Source organism: Sceloporus occidentalis, unplaced genomic scaffold (genome assembly GCF_023333645.1).
Source record: "Sceloporus occidentalis isolate IW3139 unplaced genomic scaffold, rSceOcc1.0.p SCAF_8, whole genome shotgun sequence".
NCBI classification, from domain to species: domain Eukaryota; kingdom Metazoa; phylum Chordata; class Lepidosauria; order Squamata; family Phrynosomatidae; genus Sceloporus; species Sceloporus occidentalis.
The window spans coordinates 22,244,257-22,265,024 of record NW_028316988.1 but is presented as its reverse complement, the minus strand read 5'-3'; the positions used below and the strand labels follow the sequence as shown (position 1 = coordinate 22,265,024).

The 20,768-nt window shown below is 43.3% G+C and overlaps 1 protein-coding gene across 6 annotated transcripts in view; it reads left to right on the top strand.

The window, feature by feature from the left end:
- The window catches only part of LOC149308182 (helicase senataxin-like), a 47,818-nt gene extending 27,703 nt beyond the window's left edge, over positions 1 to 20,115 (top strand). For 3 of the 6 annotated variants that reach the window (XM_089535259.1, XM_089535261.1, XM_089535264.1), the window contains 10 exons: positions 245 to 360; positions 1,255 to 1,326; positions 2,456 to 2,605; positions 8,073 to 8,180; positions 9,057 to 9,244; positions 10,089 to 10,181; positions 13,934 to 14,098; positions 14,654 to 14,752; positions 16,845 to 16,932; positions 18,834 to 20,115. In XM_089535259.1, coding sequence (XP_089391385.1) covers positions 245 to 360; positions 1,255 to 1,326; positions 2,456 to 2,605; positions 8,073 to 8,180; positions 9,057 to 9,244; positions 10,089 to 10,181; positions 13,934 to 14,098; positions 14,654 to 14,752; positions 16,845 to 16,932; positions 18,834 to 19,550 — 1,796 coding nt within the window. In that variant the 3' untranslated portion in view covers positions 19,551 to 20,115. Of the gene's footprint in view, positions 1 to 244; positions 361 to 1,254; positions 1,327 to 2,455; positions 2,606 to 8,072; positions 8,181 to 9,056; positions 9,245 to 10,088; positions 10,182 to 11,693; positions 11,797 to 13,933; positions 14,099 to 14,653; positions 14,753 to 16,844; positions 16,933 to 18,833 lie in introns of those variants that run through there. The other 3 variants (XM_089535260.1, XM_089535263.1, XM_089535262.1) reach the window with 3 other exon arrangements.
- Positions 20,116 to 20,768: the final 653 nt, after the last annotated feature.

Below are 20,768 nucleotides of genomic sequence, written 5' to 3'. Positions count from 1 at the left end.
TGCCCAAATATATAGAACTACATTGTTTTAATTTTTTTTAATTTTCATTTTTTTCCAAATTTGCTGTGGTTTTAGAGGGGGAGTTGTTTTGGTATGGTTTAAATTATTTGTATATAGGGTTTGGAATCTAGACATTTAATAAATAAATCAAATATTTAGGTCTCTAACTAAGCTGCTTGGAACAATATTTTGGAAGCAGCCAAAATTTAGAGGCTACATAAAAGTGTTCTCTTTGATCCTGTAGACAGAGCAACTCTTGGCAAAGACCAACATCTCCAAAAGAGTAAAGAAGATCTGGATCGGCAGCTGGACATGCTTTCTCGCCAGCGTGCTATGGACCGAAGTGAGAAAAGAGAGAAGGTAGTTCTGAATTACTGTTACTTTTTGCAGGGACTGTCAGAAGGTAGCTCAGATTCTATATCTCTGAGTGATCTGCACTGGATTGGCAGATTTGCAGAAGATGCTGATTGCCCATTGTTTGACTCAACAGTTTGAAAATTTCACTGTTCTGTCTACAACTGAACATGTATACTCTTGTCATAATTTCCATTTCAACACTTTTTTGAACTGATTAATGGCTTCCTAATATTAATGTTTATTAATATCAATAATATTATTTATTATCGTTCAGCCAGGTGTCCCCTATCCTATATCTCTGTATTTAAACAAATTGCCTAGAGAGGTGATTGGGTCTCCTTCTTTGCAGGTCTTCAAAAAGAGGTTGGACAGTTCCCTACTGGGGATGTTGTAGCTCAAGACCCTGCATTAAGCATGGGGTTGGACCCAGTGGTCCATAAGGACTCTCCCAGCACTATGATTCTGTGATTCTAGGTATGCCAGTATTTTCTCATCTAGATCCAGATTAATCAGATTTCCTTCACCTCCCAATACAGAAATGTATGGTGCCAAAAAAGCTTTAGACCTCTGAAGCAGAGTTCATAATCAACATTAAAGCTATATTGGTTTCTAGGCATAGGAGAGGGACTGTAATTTTGTGGTGAGTGTGTGCTTTGCATGTAGAAGGTCTTAGATTTACTCCCTGGATCTCCAGTTCAAATGGATCAGGTAGCGATCATGGGAATTGCCTCTCTCTCCCTCTAGTCCTGGAGCGTTCCTGCTGGTCAGGATGAGCAGCACCAGCCTAGAGGCAACTTTGTGGACCCACAGTAAGGAAAACCATAGAGATCTCCTTTCCAGTGGAATGAAATATTTTAGTACTTTAAAAAAAATGAATGTATTTTTTTCTTATTTCAGAAGCAACAGTTAGATGAAGAAATCTGCAGACTTTCAAAGGAGAGGCAGCGCCTGGCTTCTCAACTGAAGGAGGTAGGAGGGTTTTTCCTGGCAAGGCTCTTTGAAAACAACTTCATTTGGTGCTGTGCTTCATCTCATGGTGTTTTAGAGTGTTTCTGTTTTGGCAGAATTTAAGGCTGGGAAAAATGATCACACTGCACTTCGCTACCTCAAATCTGATCAAAAAGAAACACATAGCTAAATGTTCTCCACGTTCCAGTGATATTTCATTTGGACATCCAGATGCAATAGTGGTTTGGGCTACTGTAGTTGTAACAGTTGTCTAGAAGTGGGCATTTCAGCATGTTTAACTTGCACAACTGATTACACCTCCTGAGATACCTCTTTAATGGTGCAAGATCTGAATCTTTATTTGTTTATACATTTATGAAAATATTCACATCACACTCTCTTAGGGCAGTGTACCATAAAATAATTTTGACCAATTTAAACAATATAAAGTATAGCTGTGTTAGTCTGGAAAATCAGTTTGGAAAGAGATCTTGTAACACCTTTGAGACTCAACTGAAAGAAAGTAGCTGGCAGCATAAGGTTTCATAGACCTGAAGAAATAGACTACGAATGTCTATGAAAGCAATTCCAGGTTCGTGCTTGCTTGCTTCCTTTCTACAAACTTCTGTTAGAGTATAAAACAGTAAGAAATTATTTTAACAGAATAAAAACATACTAAACAATTTGAAAAGGCAAAATAAAAACTCTATTCTGCTTTGGTCAGGCCTCAGCTGAAATACTATGTCCAGTTCCGGGCACCACAGTTCAAAAAGGATGTTGACAAGCTGGAGCATGTCCAAAGGAGGGCAACTAAAATGGTGAAGGGTCTAGAAACCATGCCTTATGAGGAACAACTTAGAGAGCTGAAGATGTTTAGATTGCAGAAGAGAAGGTTAAGAGGTGATATGATAGCCTTGTTTAAATGTTTGAAAGGATAGCCCTTGTGGTCTCTTCCAACTCTATGATTCTATGAATTGATTCCCGCATTAAAAAGAGCTGACCACATCTTAACTGTATCCTGTGCAGAGACTAGATTCACTGCACAGAACAAGATCTTAGTTGCTGCTGCTAAATCAAAAGTAAAAGTACGATGACATATGTCTGAAAATAGGCTCTGTCTAAAAATGTTCTCCTGCTTTTGTGTTCAAAGGTCCATGGACGATCTCAGGAGCTGAAAGCGAGTATCATCCTGGAGTCTCACATTCTCTGCTGCACACTGAGCACCAGTGGTGGAGTGCTGCTGGAATCAGCTTTCCGGAGGCTGGGCGGCGATCCTGTCAGCTGTGTAATTGTGGATGAGGTCAGTGCAATGCCAGGGCTGTATGGAAAACATTAGAATGGATTAACCAATGTGGTGTAGTGGTTTGAGTGTTGACTATGACTCAAGGTTTGAATTCTGGCTCATCCATGTAAACTGGGTGACTAGGTTGACTTTCTCAACCTCAGAGGATAGCAATTGCAATGGCAAATTCCCTCTAAAAAAACTTTCTAAGAAAACTCTATGATAGGTTTGCCTTAGGGTTGCCGCATGTCGGAAATGACTTGAAGGCATACAGCATCAACAAAATACAGGAGTCTGTCTGCAAGTACCTTAGAATCATGGAATGATAGAGTTGGAAGAGACTACCATGGCCATCCAGCCTCTGTTTAAAAACCTCCAAAGAGAGAGACTCCATCACACTCTAAGGAAGCATGTTCCACTATCAAACAGCTCTTATTGTCAGGAAGGTCTTCCTAATGTTGAGTTAGAATCTCTTTTCTTGCAATGCAGTGATCATTTGGACCCAGTATGGGTTTGTCAGGAACAAATCCCACCAAACTAATCTTATTACTTTTTTGATTGGATCACTAGTTTAGCAGATGTTGAGAATGATGTGGATGTCATTTACCTAGATTTTACTACAACACTTAATAAAGTCCCCCATAATATTTAGATTAGCAACTGATTAAATGTGGAATAGACAAAAGCACCATCAGATGGAATCCATAATTGGTGAGGGCGACCTGGCTGCGACATCTGTCACCCCATTGATCACCAGGGTTGGAAAACCATGTTCAAAGAGTCATCATCAATGGCTGCACCTCAAACTGGAAGGAGGTCTTGAGTGGAAAGCCTCAGGGTATTGTTCTAACATTATTCTTCAACATTTTTATCAGTGACTTAGATGATGAATTTGTGTGTGGAGGAAATCCCTATCAAGTTTGCAGATGAACAAAACTGGGAGGGGTAGCTAACATATTGGAAAATAAGGACAGAAGTCAAAAGGCCTTAATAAGCAAGAATATTAGGCAGAAATCAATAAAATCAATTTGAATAGAGACAAATGCAAAATTCTAAATTTGGCCACATTGGATAGGAGATACATGGCTCAGCAGTATTTTATATGAAAAGGACCTTGAGATTATTGCTAATCATAAATTGAACATGAGCTGACAGTGTGGTGCTGCAGCAAAAAGATGAATGCTATATTAGCCTACATTAAGAGAAGCTTCATTTCAATAGTGGAATACACTCCCTTGGAGTGTGGTGGAATCTGCTTCTTTGGAGGTCTTTAAGCAGAGGCTGGATGACCATCTGTCAGGGATGCTCTGATTGTGAGTTCTTTCACGGCTGGGCATTGGACTGGATGGCCTTCGTGGTCTCTTCCAACTCTGTGATTCTATGATCTAGAATGTTATGTTCAGCTCTGGGCGCCCCATTTTAAGAAGGATACAAACAAGTTGAAGAGAAAGGCAACAAGGATGATAAGAGGTATGGAGAATAAAACATATGAAGAAAGGTTGAGGGAGCTGGGCATATTCAGCCTGGTGAAGGGACAACTGAGCGGTGACATGTTTGCCTTTAAATACCTCAAGGCTTGTCACAGATAAGTGGGGGGCGGCTTTGTTCTCTGCTGCCTCAGAGGGTAGAATTTGGTCTAATGGTTTTAAGTTTCAGGAGGGTAGATTTTGACTGAACAATAGAAGGAGCTTCTTGTTTACAAGAGCAATTTGACAGTGAAGCCAATTGCCAAGTGCGGTGGTTGAGTTTCCTTCTCTGGATGTCTTCAACACGAGGGTGGACAGTTATCTGCTGTGGATGCTTTAGCTGGAGATCCCGCCCTAATTGGGGTGTGTGTGTGTGTTAGACTGGATGGCCTGTATTCCCTTATTCAGCCAGGTGGGATTTATGGGCTTGTGGGTGGGGTGAGATGGGGAATGCAGTTCATTTGGCTGCTGCACGGGGTTTGGGGCAATACCAACATCAGAATGGTTCAGAGGCTTATGACAGTTGATGCCCTTGCTGTTTAGGACTCTGGAGGTGGGGTTCTGAGAGGTGGCTAGTTATGAGTAGTTGATTTGCGTTTTACTTAAAAGAATAGGACTAAAGAATATGAACTGGGACATTGCATAGTAAAAATTCATACTATCCATTTGAATTTATTGAGTTGCCTAGAACATATTGAGATTGCCCCTGCCTCATGCCACCCCAGCATCTCTGCTTCTCCCATACGAGCAGGATCCGGTTGGCCACCTTTACAGGCATGTCTGCTTGTGATGATTACATTATAGACACAGGGTGTAACAGCATTTAACCCCTCACCAAGAGCAGTGGTTGGCATCTGTTATGATGTTGCCAGCACTTCCTCTTGAGCCATGCTATTCACAGGCACTGCCCCTTTTCTTGAGTAGAGCTGCGGTGCATCTGTCCCAGAGCAGTGCCAGCTTTCTGAGAGCATTCAGCCGCCCTTCTGGTGATCCCTTACCTAGAGAGATTGAGGGCGGGCATGGAGTGTAAATAGACACAAAGCTTGTACTCTGTCCAAGAGCTCTGTTAATATCTTTCTAAGAGGAAAGCATGCTATTAAAAGTTGCAGATTGTCAGGCAGCCCTTCTGCCTGGCAGTCTAAGACTACTAGATGTAATTACCCCAGTTATAAAAGTAACCCATCAACTGAAGGCACTTATTCATTCTCTGGGCATGCTGCCCTTGTCACAACATTTGTCAACACCTGATCTATTTCTCCAGCCCCTGACAAGAACAAGACAACTTAATAGTATGTTCAGGATGTGCTGGGAATTGAAAATAAGCAGGATGGAGAGTACGTTTCTTTCAGCTTGGATTCTTACATGTTTGTTCTGAGAGCAGACATTGCTGCTTAAACTTTTAATACCTTTGCATACATTTTGAATCAAGCAAGGCACTATCATTCTTCTGGAAATATACTTCAGTATTCAGTGGTTGTTGAATTCCCTTCTCTTCCAGCAGAACCATAGAAGAAAAAAGATAGTCCTATGGTTTATTGTTAAAGCTGAGCCTGGGCAAATTGTGGTTAGATCTAACTATGGTTTAAGGAAAAGAAGCCAGTTTCATACCATGGATTGCAATCATAGCTAGTTAATTGTGTTTTTAAGTTGCCCACTAACAAACTTTTTGTGACCATTGTACTGTCTGTTAACGAGAGTATTATGATTGAAAAATGACTAAAGAAGCAGAATATGAAACTGAGATAGTTCATACAACAGGCAAGAAAACATTTCCACATATGTTTCAATTGTATTGTTTTTTAATATTGTGAAGCCACTATGAATTCCAATTCTGGGAAAAGAGTGGGATACTACTACCACTCTACTACTACTACTCGTAAATAATAATAATAATAATAATAATAATAATAATAATAATAATAATAAGCTAGACCAGTGGCAGAATAAGAAGGAAAGGGTGCAGAAACCCTACAACAGTTCTTAAGTGCCTGGGAGAATAATAAGGATTTTATCTGGTGCCAAAAAGGTCATAATACAGCCACCGGGCAAGTCTTTTAATTGAGATAAACCATAATATTAGGTTTGAACTTAATGCTTTTGATCCATTCCTCATGACTGTGGAAATGGGAGGCTGAAGTGAATGGGTCCAAGTCAACATGTCCATAACATTAAAAATTTCTGAAGCATTACATCTTAAAACCAATTGAGTTATTTTCCATCTCCTCATTTTTGACCTGAGTCTGGGCATTTGTATTTACATAAAAAGTGTGTGATAAAGGAGAAGCAATGATGGCTAGGTTTAGGGAAGACTAATTTAACTCTGACCAGTTCTTTTCTTTTGCAAACCAGTCTTCGCCAGGTTATGAGGCAAAATAATGGCCCACTTTGGGCCCCTTGATAATCAGCACTATCATAGTCAGGGCTATGAAGAACATGCCTGTGGTTGTAAGGAAGGGAGAACTGGGAACAATGCTCTGCAAGCATTTGCCTTCCTCTGTTTGTCCCTAAACATAGGCAACTGGCATATATCAAGTGGAGGGCCAGCATGGTGTAGTGATTTGAGTGTTGGACTAGAACACTGAGGGACCAGTGTTTGAATACCTGTTCAGCCATGGCAACCTACTTCAGCATCTTTTCTCAGCCTCAAAGGAAGGCAATGGAGACAAATCTCTAAACAAATTCTGCCAAGAAAAACCCATGATTGCTTTGTCTTAGCAAGTGACTTGAAGGCATGCAACAATATACCAAATCAGAACATTAGTTCTGCCAGGGGCTAGGCAGCTTTATTATAGTCCCTTCCATGGAGGACATGCTGCTGTTTGTTGTTGTTCTTATGTGACTTCACAAAGTTTTCTTGGCTAGATTTATTTAGAGGGGGTTTGCTTTTGCCATCCTTGAGGCTGAGTGGGACTTGCCCAAGGTCACCCAATGGGTTTCTATGGCCGAGCAGGGATTCGAACCCTGGTCTCCAGAGTCATAATCCAGTGCTCAAACTGCTACACCATGCTGGGGCCCCTGCCTTTTAGGGCCTTAGTTTATTTAATTCAGAAAATTCTCAACTTCCTCTAGGAGACCTGGGGAAGGGGAGCATTTTCACCACCACCACCACCTTGCTGCTCTTTTAGGCCCACAAGAGGCCTATTTAAAACTAGGGCCCAAAAGTCCTGTGTTGTATGAGGACATCTCATAGGGGGATGCTGAGATCACTTTGGAGCCTCAGAGCTCCGAGAGATGCTTGCAATCCCAGGACCACACTGCACATTCTCCGTGGATCAGCATCAGCAGTCACTCAAGGTTCTGGAGAGAAGTCCTTCTACATCATTTTTTTTTTGCATACAAAGTAGTCCCACAGTCTTTCCCCTTTATAGAGTGTGGCAGAGCACCACAATATCTCCCAGTGTGCTTCCCATAGGGATACATGATCTTGTTTCCTTTTGTACTGTCGTCGTTAATTATTTCTATGGCACCAAACATGGACTAAGCAGCTTAGTCAGAGCTTAACATAGCAATAAAAATTGGCAACAATCCCTGCCTGCAGACATGCAATCCAGTAAGGAAGGGACAAAGCAAACAAGAAAAGGGAAGGAAGAAGAAAAGGCCATGTCAGTAAGAAAGAATAAACTGTAAAATAGAATTTAAAAATCTATTCTACAAGAGGGATTATATTACGAGAGCAAGAAGGGGGTGGAAGATGACAGAGCCAAGCAGCCTTAAATGATAAACCCTTATTGAAAAAGCCCTGAGATCCCCGGGGACCTTTCGTCTGTAGTATAGTTCTGCATCCCCATATATACTCCTGAAAGTGAGGCTGAGGGGACCCCAGCTACAAAAGTTGTTCAGTGGGTATGAGTGATCTCCAAAAGAGGATGGTAGTCTGTTATCCCCTCTCTCTCTCAGACAAAAACACTGCTCTCTCAACCAACAGAGTTGTATCTGGGCCTGCAGCTTTTCTGTTTTCCTGCTATCTGGTGTGGTCTTCCTGGTTTGTTTTTTTCACTCTGTTGCTTTCTTGTCCAAAGGCAGGGCAGACTTGTGAGGTTGAAACTCTCATTCCACTCATTCACGGCTGCAAAAAGCTTGTCCTGGTTGGAGACCCCAAGCAGCTCCCACCCACTGTAAAATCTGTGGTATGTACTCCAGTTGCAGAGATTTTTGTGGCTTGGGGAAAGATGAAGCTGTATAGCTGGGAGATTTGATTGCCTTTTTCTAACATTCAAAAGGCTCTGTTTTGGTATAATAAGTGTGAATTTGTTTTTGGTTTTAAGCAAATCTTAATAGTGGATGAGCTGGTTGCATGGATTGTGTTTTTGCCTGATCAAATTAATTGCACAGTTCACTACATTTCTATGAAACCAGCTCTCTGATAGGTGGCAACCTTTATATAAGGGGGAAAATATAGCAAATATGCTGGGAGAATTGTGGCAAGGGATTCTTGGACATCCTAAGGATGGAATAATTCCAATAATCTTTTCCCACACCTTTTATGTAAATTAATAAACAACCCACGGCTGGGAGGCTTTCATCACAGTGCAAAGCTGATAACTTTCTTGTAAACTGATAAATTACATTATTTAAATTCTCTCCCTTGTGTGAACTGTGCCTGTGCTGAGCTTTTTTTCAGAAAACTGTACCACCCTCTTTCTCTGCTCTCTTACTTTTCTTTCGTTATGTTGAACGGGAGTGGAAACTTTGATGAAAATATATTTCAAGGAGCAGTTATGAGGAGTAAAACTTTGATGTTTTTGGCCTACAACACTCATTAGCCTTACTCACCATCATCAGTGGTTGAGGGTTGTGGGAATTGTAGTCCAAAACATCTGAAAAACTCCTTGAGAGAATTACACACAAACACACACACACTCTGCCTTGAGGTTTGTGTTGGGGCATGGTTTCTCTGCTTAACATTCATGAGATGCTTTGAGCATTCTAAAACCACTGTGTAAATTCTAATTACCATTGTTATGCCAAATCATCTTCCTCAATTTTCTTTCCAATATTGGCAGAAAGCACAGAATTATGGTTATGACCAGTCTCTCATGGGTCGGCTATGCAGTCACCTGCAAGAACAGGTACAAGAGAATGTCATGGGAAGGCTTCCAGTCCTGCAGTTGACAACACAGTACAGGATGCACCCTGAGATCTGCCTCTTCCCTTCCAAGTACATCTATGGGCATGCCCTGAAGACTGATAGGTATGTCTCTGTCTCTGTCGCAGTACTCAGAGCCAAGCAGATATTGAGAAGAAGATTGTAAAATGTGGCTATGTTATCCGATATTATCCTGGCAGGTTTTAACCTGCTTTTGTGTGTGCTCATTCTAGAACCCTGTAGTTTAGAGCAACTGGTATGTATATGGTGGGTGGGTGTATTGTGTAGCTTATAAATCGTTCTTGCTGATTTCTACTACAGTGGGCCTTTGGTATCCAGTGGGGTTTGGTCCCAGAACCTCCAGTGGATACCAAAATCTTTGGATGTTCAAGTCCCACCTAAAAATATATATAGCGAATATGCTGGGAATGGTGTAGACAGTGATGTAGTACAAACCCCACTTATTTCTTGGCCAAAAGTCTGAAGGACCATGCTCTGAGTTCAGAATTTTGTTAACATATTTTCCTTCTTGAATAGATTAGACCCAGTGTTGTGCAGAATTAAGAAACTGAACAGTTAATTGAACAGTTATATAAAACAAAGATACAGTTAAGGACTAAGGTCATGGGATTCAGCTACTGTACAATTTCTTCTATGTATAGCATATTTCTGAATGCTTTCACCTATGTAAAAGCATTCTCCACATGTAGAACATGAGTGGAGCACTCAAGACAATTGCTTCTCTGTCCTGTGCTAGCTTTCTAGGTGCAGACATTTGTTTTTAGATACACAGAACTTGACAGTTTGAATGCTTCCTCCATCCTCAGGATCCTGAGTCTTTCCTCTTGTAACAAAGAGCTTAGAAAATGGCTCTCTGTGTGCTGTTTTGGTTCATTATGCTACGTTATGTACTGCTTTCTCTGTGCTGACAATTCCCATGACACCCTAGGCAAACAGCAGAGAACCGGTTCTCTCTGGAATGGCCCTTCCAGCCGTACTTGCTCTTTGATGTATTGGATGGCAAAGAAGAACGGGACAGTGAGTAAGTTTGTTTTCATCAATTAAATTTGTAACTAGCCTTTCACATGTGGAGGTGGGGAGCAATGAAGCACTTTGCTTTGAAAGCAGAAGGTTCCCAAGTTCAGTCCTTGGAATTTCCAAGAGGGGCTGAGAAAGGTCCCTGTTTGAAACCCTGCAGAGCTGCTTCCAGTCAGAGTAGACAGTTTTGAGTTGATCAGTGATTTGACCCAGTATAATGCATCTTATTTTGCTTTGGGCCAAATTCAATTTCAGAAAAGTTCTTGTGGGGCCTTATTCAAGTGATGGGTCGGGCCAAACAACAACACAGTTCATAGAATCTCAGAGCTGGAAGGGATCACAAGGACCATTTAGTCTAACCCCCTGCTTTGCATAACTAATTCACAAGTAAAGCACTCAGAAAGATGCCCATGCAATCTCAGTTTAGACTGTCAAAGGAGGGTCACCCTCTGAGGCAGCCCATTCCACTTTCAAACACCTGTTACAGTAAAGAAGTTCCCCACTCCTGTGTTAGAAAGCAATAGAGTACATGCTTTGCATTGCATCTCTGGCATCTCCTGAGACCTTGGAAAGCTGCTGCCAGTCAGGTGAGGACAGTGCAACTCCCCAGTGGTCGCTGGACAGCAACTCTAAACAGGCCTCACCAGAATAATGTTGCTGGTGTTTTTGCAGCAAACTCTGGAAAAGTGCACCTAGCTAATCCTTGTCATAAACAGAGCAAAGCTAGACGGGTCAGTGAGGGACTGAGTCAGTGCCACGTGCTCAGCAGATGATGACTGTCCATAAGGGTAGACATTAGTTAAAATCAGCAGACCCATAAAAAACCAGATTTATCCAAAGCATGTTTAAAATCCATGAGGCCAAAGGCCTGTCAGAGTGATAATGTTTTTGCTTCTTGGTGAGAGTTCGTCAGTGGCAGATCTCCTTCCATCAGTGGAATTCCAGCGCCTGAGAGCAACTACTGAGGAGGCGCTCTCTGGAGTCCTCACCAAGCATGCATCAGATGCTGGCAGAATAAAAAGAAGCCCAAGCTGTGAGGTGTAGATAAGCTCATAGTCCTTTGCCCCTCTACAATCTCTGTGGATGTGCAGCGTTCTTCTCCCCTTCGTATGGTACTGCCTCTGAACATAGAGGTTTCACATTCTTGGTTTAGCCCCTAGTGGATTGGTGTTTGTGTTTAATCGGATATATTGTTCAAATATTTAGCATGGCCAAAATGTCATGAGAGGTGGGGTTCCCTTCTGAGGTTTCAGTGTGGTGTCATTTCTAGCCAAGGCAAAAGGACTTTGTGGAGAAGGGCCATTGTTCAAAAGGATCTCAGTGGTCAGTCTTCAGCATCTCTATGCAAGGCTGGGAAAGATTCTAGCATAAAGTCTTGGGGAGCTGCTGCCAGCAGAGTAAGCAATACTGAGCTGGGCAGACAAGTGCTCTGATTTGGTCTGGTTCACCCTCATAGAATCGTAGAGTTGGAAGAGACCTGAAGGGCCATCTAATCCAACTCCCTTCTGCCATGCAGGAAGATACAATCAGAGCATCTCTGACAGATGGCCACCCACCCTTTGCTTTAAAAACTCCAAAGAAGAGACTCCACCATTCTGAGGGAGTGTGTTCCACTGTCGAATGGCTCTTACTGTCAGGACGTTCTTCCTAAGGTTAGGGTGGAATCTCTTTTCCTGTAGTTTGAATCCATTGCGCCTGGTCCTATTCTCTGGAGCTACAGAAAACCAAATTGCTCCGTTCTCATATGCTCCCATATGTATGTTAGTTCCTTGTGCCAAAAGTGGGGTGGTGAGTTTGTTTACAAGGTGGTATGGAGGGGGGAGGGTCTATAGCCAGACTGTCAGAAACAGTCTTCCACCAAGTTCTTCTAAAATAAAGCCTAGATTCAGGCAGTGTGTCTAAACTAAGAAAAACTTTATTAAAAGAAAGAAAATGCAACAGGAAGTAGTCATGAGGTTTTTTTGTCAAGTCTGACTAAATACATAAATCAAGCCCTTTTATCGTAAAATTAATAACTCCTCCTAAAACAACAATTAACTCTGATGATAGGCCCCAAGATTCCTGTCCAAATAATAGTGATGTAATAGTGAATAATCCAGAATCCTCCAGTTGTCCACTGTTTTGGGAACTCAAGAAAGTTCTCACCAACCTAACCAAAACACAGAGATATCTCCCCACCTGCTGTCAACATCCTGTTGACAGAAATTATCCTTATCATTTTATTAATATAACTTTGTAAGGTTATAAACAAAAACTAGTTACAATATTATGTACTTGTTGTATGTACCCAGTTGTCTATTTTATATCTAACCCATTCGTGCTATGGCTGTCTCTAGCCTTTCCAAGTTTAAACTGCCATGCCAATCTTTCCTTTCCACCTCCTTTTCCTCTTGGAACCAAGCTCCACATTCCTTTCCTCTGCCTGAGAGTTAACCCTCTCAGCTCATACTAGGAAAGTACTCCAAACTACTGCCTCAGATTTAACAGCAACAATAATATCAATAACAACCTTAAACTGAGAATAACAATAACAACCTTAGCAATAATATCTCTTTATAAAACAACCTTAACCACCATTAGCCCATTTATAACTTTATTTCCACTTTTAACTAATTCTGGCAAGAATGAATAACCATTGATTGATTGATGGATTGATTGAGTGATTGATTGATTCCAATCCTGACACAGACCTCACTGTTAATCCTGACATATCATTCCACTGGGTAAGAATGTGAGATCACCACGTTTTATGATAAAAGTATCATTGCACAGGTGCTCCTCCCTTTCCGCCTAGTGAAGGTTGCTGACCATTTGGCTCCAAGAAAGCAGGTAGGAAGCCTGTGTTTCTTCAGTACAGGTTTCTTTCCATGAGCTTTCACGATATAAAATGGCTGATTGGGGCCAGACCTTTTGTTTCTTGGGAGAAATGTGTGCATCAGCTTAGGCAAGCTCTGTTATCCCAGGAGTGTGTCTTTAAATTGTGGAAACCTGTATATGCTCAGCCATGAAGGAATTCTCGCTCCCTGTCAGCCCAAATAACCATGAGATGCCCTCCACTGTGAAAGATTGGCTGCATCCATTTGTCAGCAATAATTTCATATTTTATACCCTTGGCTCATGCCAGTCTTGGTATTGTATGGATATCTTCATGGAGGGAGATGTCTTGTCTTATTCCATTCCCGTCTTAGAATGGGGTGGGAGGGAGGCTGCTATAACATCATGCCCTTCTTTTGGGCTTCCCAGAAGTATTTCAGGTGGCCACTGGGGAAATGCCCAATTAGATGGACCATCAACCTGGGTCTTGGGACTGGCTGATATGCTTCTTAGCTGCTTATGGGAGTTTGTGGCTGCGTCAACACTTACCCACCTACCCCCCACAAAAATCAGATTAGCATGTTGACATCCTTGGTACATCAGAGCGGTCTGCAGCTTATGCAGGATATGGACAGTGCAGGAAACACACTTGCAGGCTGACCTAGTCTGATCCTGGAAGACTCCCATCTTCCTCCCGTCTCTCAACAGTCAGAGCAGTCAAAAGCCTCCAGAAGCAACCGTTGGGATGCAGGGGGCTTGGCAGAGGTTGCTCTTCAAGGTTTTAAGATTTATCCCCTTTTTTCCCCTTCTCCAAAAATCTTGTGAGGAAATTTTTGTACAGACTAGAATGCGTGGTTTGAATTCATCCTTTCCTCTGTTCACTCCTCCCTTGCCCCCCACCACCTTGCAAAATCTTTCTCTTTTCTGTTTCCTTTTGTTCAGTTCCTATGCTAATCCCCAGGAAGTGAGGCTGGTGATAGAATTAATGAAGTTAATTAAGGAGAAAAGGAGGGACATCGGCTATCGCCACATTGGAATCATCACCCCATACAGTGCACAAAAAAGAAGAATCCGGAAGCAGCTGGATAGAGAGTTTGGAGAAAATAGGTAAAAATTTATGAGCCATGAATGGGATAAATCTCTCTAATTGGTTCCCTTGATTTCCTCTCAGCAGGGCATCAGTCGAGTTAGTTGCAAACAGTTGCAGGGTGTCAGTCGAGTGGTTCCAAACAGAGTGCAGATTTGCTGCCCATGAACCACTCCTTTATAGGAGGGAGGTGGGAATGGATAGAGCTTTGATTAGCTCACCCTCCCCAGGATTAATATTAGGGGGCTTAGGACAGGGAAGTGGAAGGGAAAGGTGACTGAAACAAAATTGGGTTGCCATATTGCCCATGGTTATGCTTGAAATATCCTGATCCATCCTTATAATGATAATAAAAATCTCTTTGCTCAGCCAGATTGAGGACCACACACTCAGTGCCGCAGCACTTCCCACACCTGCTGTTCTGCCACTGACTGTGGGTTGCTGAATCCCTCCTCTCTGAATCCTCTTGTTGACTCCCTGTCCTGGGACACTGTCCCAGGAGACTTAGGGCAGGGGGAGATAACCTTGTCATTAGGAAGTACTGCCATATGACCCTCCTCTCTTCTCTGTTGCAGCGCCAGTGAAGTGGACACAGTGGATGGGTTCCAGGGCCGAGAGAAGGACTGCATCATTGTTACCTGTGTCCGGGCAAACAGTACACAAGGATCCATTGGGTAGGGTTCAGCCACCTCTTTGTAAGCACTAACCAGATACTCCAGTTTGCCATTTTTAATCTTAAACTGTGGCCTTGGAGGCAGCCTGCTTCTGGGGTGTTGGCTGGCACAGGCAGCAACCCTTGGCTTCAGACTTAAGAGGTTCTTCTTGGCACAGCCTGTGTGCCCATACACACAGCATCACATGGCAATGTGCAAGAGCTGGGATTGCAGGTCAGTCTATGTTGTGAGCAGTCACCAAGATGGGGGCGTGATCTGGAAGCATGTGAGGCCAAGCCAGCTCAGAGGAGGCAGTGAACCCTTCTGAGGGGCACCATCACCCTGGGGCCCACGAGATAAGGACTCTCTGCTCCCTTGTGTTCTTGCAGCCCCGAGTGCTCCTGACACCTTCCAGCATCCTCTCCTGTGGTCAGGTACAAGGGCTGTTTAGCGGTGATCATCCATTCCCATGTCACCACCTCACCCACCGACTCCTCCCCTAATCTGCTGCCTGTAGGGCTGGTGGCCAAAAATAGGGAAGGTGCAATTGCGCAGATCTGTTTGTTTGTTTGTTTGGTTTTTTAAAAAGAAGTTACTGCATTTGCTTTTCAGGGGACGGTGAGAAGGAGAAAAAGGTCATAGTTCTGCTAACAACACAGTCTTGTTTTGCAAGTCACCTTTGAAATGAATAAAATATTCAGGCACAGTTTTAAAATATTAAAGAGAGCATTTTCACCTGAATCACAACAAATAGTATTAATCTGCTAACGGGTCATGCTGAGAAATGGCTCAAGGTCTTGACATGCAAAACAAAGCTGATTTTACCCTTCTCCCCACCCTCTCCACCCCCTTTTTGCCTGGGCTGACTTTGTTAAACATTAGCAGCTTCTCCTGATGAGTCTGGGAGAGGCCCCAACTGCAAGCCTAAAGGGTCACTACTAGTCAGTCTAGACCAGGAGTGTCAACTTTTTCAGATGGGGGCCACCTCCTCTCCCTGCTTCAACCTCTACCCCAGTTGCCTCCTGAATTAGACAGCTCTGCAGTGACTGGTGGCAGTAGATGCCTGGGCATCACCTTTCATCTTAAGAGGTCTCTTAGAGAAGGAAGAGGAGGCAGAGGTGGAGCTCCTAAAGTTGGAGGAAAAGAGCAGGTTAGCAGCACTACTTCTTTTACCAATTAGATAACAGGAGATCAGAGCAGTTTTTCAGTGCTCCGGGGTTTTAGAGGTGCTATTTTAACAGCTGCAGCAGCAAGGCAGCATGGTCTGGGCCCCAGAAATGTCCTCTGTGAATCACAGGGGGCCCTCATGCTGTTCCCACACCTGATTTGGGTGATACTGAGGCCATTTGTCCAGTGGCTTGCTGCGCTGTGTGAGACAGCTTCCCAAGTACTCATTTGCATGATGGGAGACACTCCATCCAAGCTTCTCCCAGAGTGGGGAAGAGAGCATCACTAGTAGGACTACAGCCAAATGTTACAGTGTCAAGTATCCCTGTCTGGAGTTCCTTCCTGCTGTGACCTGTTCCAGGAAACTCATTTCCTATATCACCTGGTGCCCCCCCCCCCCATCACCACCAATATTTGGGGGCCTTGAAGCATGCTCAGCCCTCCTTGGGCTGTTTTTGGGGCCCTCCTCTTCCTTTTAGGGTTTTTTCCTTAAAGATAATTTAACTGTATGCAAACTTTATATAGTTTATAAGACACAAAATAGTTTCTTTCAATCTCTCTGTTTCTTTCACCCCTACTCCTTCCAATACCTGATCCTTCTGGAATGCAACAGTCTCCTTTCAATATGAGTTGAGATACGAGGAACTCATGGAAGGCCCTTTAGAACGCAAGCGAATCTCTTTGTGGATAAATCCTCATGTTCCCCAAAGCTTCAGTGGAATTCTTGCAACTATTAAAGTAGCGCAATTGTTATTCCCTTTTAGAACCAATAGAACCATCCCTTTTAGAACCAAAGTGAATGAAACAAAAATGTACTAATATCTGGGATTTTGTGGCTGGAAGGATATTTAGTATTATCAAGATGACTGAAGGAGCAATCTACAAACATGTGGATTTATCCCCACCCCCATGTCTACTCCACTTCCTGAATTTTTTTTCCCTTCAGGTTTCTGAGGAGCCTCCAGCGTTTGAATGTCACCATTACAAGAGCCAAATACAGCCTCTTCATTCTTGGGAAACTGAAGACACTAATGGTATGTGGAATAGGCAGCTAATGCAGCCTCCCATGGCTGCATTAGCACCCAGTTACAAATGGAACTCAGAGAGTGTGAGAATGTCCTGGTAGGCTGTTGGATTTGGTGTATGGTTACTGGTCTTGAGATGCAGACTCCCCATAAAAACACTGAAGCTCATAAGGAAGCTGTCACGGATTAGTTACTGGCTCATGGCCACTGGATCCAACCTCACAGGATATTGGAAATCTGGGAGAGCACTTTGTACTCACTTATCTTGAGCATTGGCAGGAAATAGACATGACCACTAAAACATGTTTCTGTAGTCAAAAGTAGTGCTGTTGGGAGAAATATTGGGTAGCCATCTCAGTGGCACCCAGAGGAACCTGACTAGTCAAAATTAGAACTAGAAGTCCTGCATAACCTGGTCCTTTGCAACTCGTCTATTAAAACAGCCAGGGGGCATAAGCAAAGTAAAAGACACACATGCCTAAACTAGGGCCTGGGATGTCTGTTTGTGAAAGGTTCTTTTGCCCCTCAAAAGAGAGAGGTTTCTTTCTTAATACAGGAAGAATTGGGAGTCTGGGGAGACAGTTCAGGTCACAATAAAATCAGAGGTAGCGTCCTGACAAGTAGTGCTCCAGAGAAGGTCATATAAATTTTTGCAAAAGAGACTTGGAGATAGAATGAGAAGGCAGAGAATCTGGTTCTTTGTCTCCAGCACCTGGTTCCTCGACATGTTGGGAAGGCACTAGTGTCTACTCCATCCCCAAGTAGCTGATTTCCCATCTTCAGCTAAGAATGTCAGCACAATTCACCTGCTAACCATTCTTCAGGAGACATTCTTTCTAGGGAGTTCAAAGGTATAGCCATGTTAGTGTGAATCAGTATGTAGGTGGTTCTAGTGTCTATTTCATTAAAAGAAAGGGAGGGGTATTGAGCAGTTCTCCCCACCCTGCCCCTTCATACAGTTACACTTGCTTACATACATACATACATACATACATACGTACGTACATACATACATAGCATTCTCACAGAATATGAAGCCAAGATTCTGGAGAATCCTAGTTTATGGTGAGTGAGCTATAAGCTGCTCATTCTCTCTGCTTTGTCCTCTGATCCCAAGACCACTAAACAAATAACAAAAAAGGCTTGCTGAGTGTGCCATCTGAACAAGACAGTTCCCTAACTAGCCAGACACACAAATTATAGTTTATTCTGAGTTTTCAGTTCAGCCTGTGTATTAACCAGCCATGTTTAGGAGCAACAAGCCACAAATCTTGGTCCAGGTGACCATCAAGCCTTCCTGTCTTGTTTGGAAGTCATGGTGACCAAAGGGAATAAAGCATCAGTGGGCAGCTTAAGTCCTGGTTTATCCTTTTGTACTTATGCAACCTGTGTCGTAACCAGTCATGTCCTGAACAGTTTTTAACACTAGAGGGCATCCAAGCCAAGTCAGTTACAAAAGATTTGTCTAATAGTGATAGAGTTCTTAGCTGTTTCCCTTGAAATGGACCTTGTGTTCCTGCCACTGAGTGTTCCGGAGCTGCAGCAGGGAGAGAAAGGTGATACTGGGTCCATTGGACACTTAGAGAGACCCTCTCTTGTATATTTGCAGACATGGTTTGTCAGTGGGTGAGATGGAGAGAAAGCTGGTGCTATAATTTCCCTTGCTGCTATGGGGCATGCCTAATGGCCCCCAGGATGACACCTGTGATGAGTGGTGTTAGTGTTTTGAGATTGGTTGACCTGTCCTTAGAAGGGACAGAGAGCCCAATTGTATCACAGCCAGTTCTGCTTTGAGGCAGAGATTAAATTTTAATACATTGCTCATTAATTTGCCCACCTTGACTTGGGAAATAGGCACTGCAAATCAAATGCCTCCACTCCTGATCCTAATAGTTTTTTGTCCTTTGTAGGAAAGCAAAGACTGGAACGAATTGATTCAGGATGCACAGAAAAGAGGCAACATCATCCAGACATCCAGCAGCAGCTACAAAAGCTGTGCCTTGAAAATCCTGAAGTCTCGGCCACTCCCCAACCTTGGGATTCCCATACCCAAGAGAGCTCCCCTGGGGCACACAGACACAGCCAGGAGGGAGCAGAATGAAGCCCCCAACCACATTTCCCAACCCACCGCAGCTAACAGTGGTGCTTTCACGGAAGGGAGCACTGCGGCACAACGTCTTTCTGTGCTCCATGAGCCTTCTTCCTCTGTACCCCTTCCACCACAGGCCAGGCCAATGGAAGAGAGACCCAAGGACCCTCGGCTGGTCAGGAGGGCCGAATCCACCCTCCAGGTTGGCACCTGCAAGGTGGGCCATCTGTCTGGGGTTTCAGGAGAGATACCCCAGAGCCATGCTGTGCACCGGCTGTCCTCTAATGCAGAAACAACTGGGAATCCTATTTCAAATGCATACACAGCAGCCATGGTTGTCCCAGCCAAACTCTCTGGCCCCTATGCCACCATGGGAGTTTGCCTCAGTGCTGATGAAGCAAAGACATTAGGTCAAGGAGACCATTCAGCTCCTCAAAAGCCAAGCCAAAAGAAGGACTGCCATTCCAGGGGCAGGAGGTTCTCAAGAGCAGACAGCCCAGATCCCTTAGACACCAAACGGAGACGGACCACTTGTTAGCCTGCACGTTCCTCTGTCTGCCTGGGCATGAAGGGCCCCCTTCCTCATGCCAAGATATGGGGTCCCCGGTCTTCTTGTCCACTGCAAAGTCACGCCCTTGAAGCGTTAATTTTATACTGGAGAGTGAGGGAAATGTTCCACACAAAACAGTTGTCTGTCGAAGCACTCACAATACAAAAATGTTAGGAGTTATGTATATTTGTATAGCAGAAATGAATTTATTTTTTAGATCTGAAATGGGGGTGGTGGTGGCTGCAGCTGAATCACTTTCTCATCCAAAAGTTCCCCAGGTGCCTCATCACATCTCACTATGCTGGTCATGACAGCATTTGGTTTCTGTGCCCTTGCCCTGGCACAGCTGTGCAACCACAGGCCATGCAGTGTGCCCATGGCTGATGTCACATCTCTCTGGGCCTAAGGCTGAACTTGGCAAATTTGCTGTTGCTTGTTTTCTTTGCCACTTTTTGCTCCTTTTTGATATTGGAGAAATACTGGTTTCTCTCTTTAAATACGTATCTATCCAGATAGATAAATATCTCTTTAAATAAAAAAAAGACCAAGACTATACTGACTCAGTATGCTTTCTCTTGTCATGACAGCGACCTTGCCATATATTTCACAGAAGTGGCTCCCCTCCCTTGATTTCTTTGCTCACTTTCTAGACTTCTACATGGAAAGATTTGGAGTAATGGTAGGCATTGAGTAGACAATGCATTCTGCTGGGCACTTGCATGTCTTAGAATGAAAAGGTATTGCTAATTTATTTGCCTCAAGGCAATTTCAAATTAAAAATATTTATTTCACTAGATGAAGATCTAAGAGCTGAAGGACGTGTTGCTCCAAAGGTGATATGGCCAAGAGGTCTAGTACTGACTACACTTTTCTTCCTATGCTGATAATTCAGAAAGTTCTCACGAAAGTAAGACAGCAAAGTGTTTAAATTGTTTTAGTAGTTCCTCATTGGCCTTGCATACCATGGTTTTCTCTTCTGAAGAGCTTGACAATGGAAAAACCATGGTGACTTCCTCACAGATCAGATCTACTGAGGCAGAGTCTGATTTGTCATCCAAATCCCTGGTGGTTAGAGCCAGCCACCTGGAGACTGAGTAGAGGAGCTTGCTGCAACAAGGATATTCAGAGTTAGGCCCGTTACACATGGGCTAAAAAGTATGCGCGGAGCGCGTACTAGGGTTAAGGCGGGGCGGTGATTCCGCACCG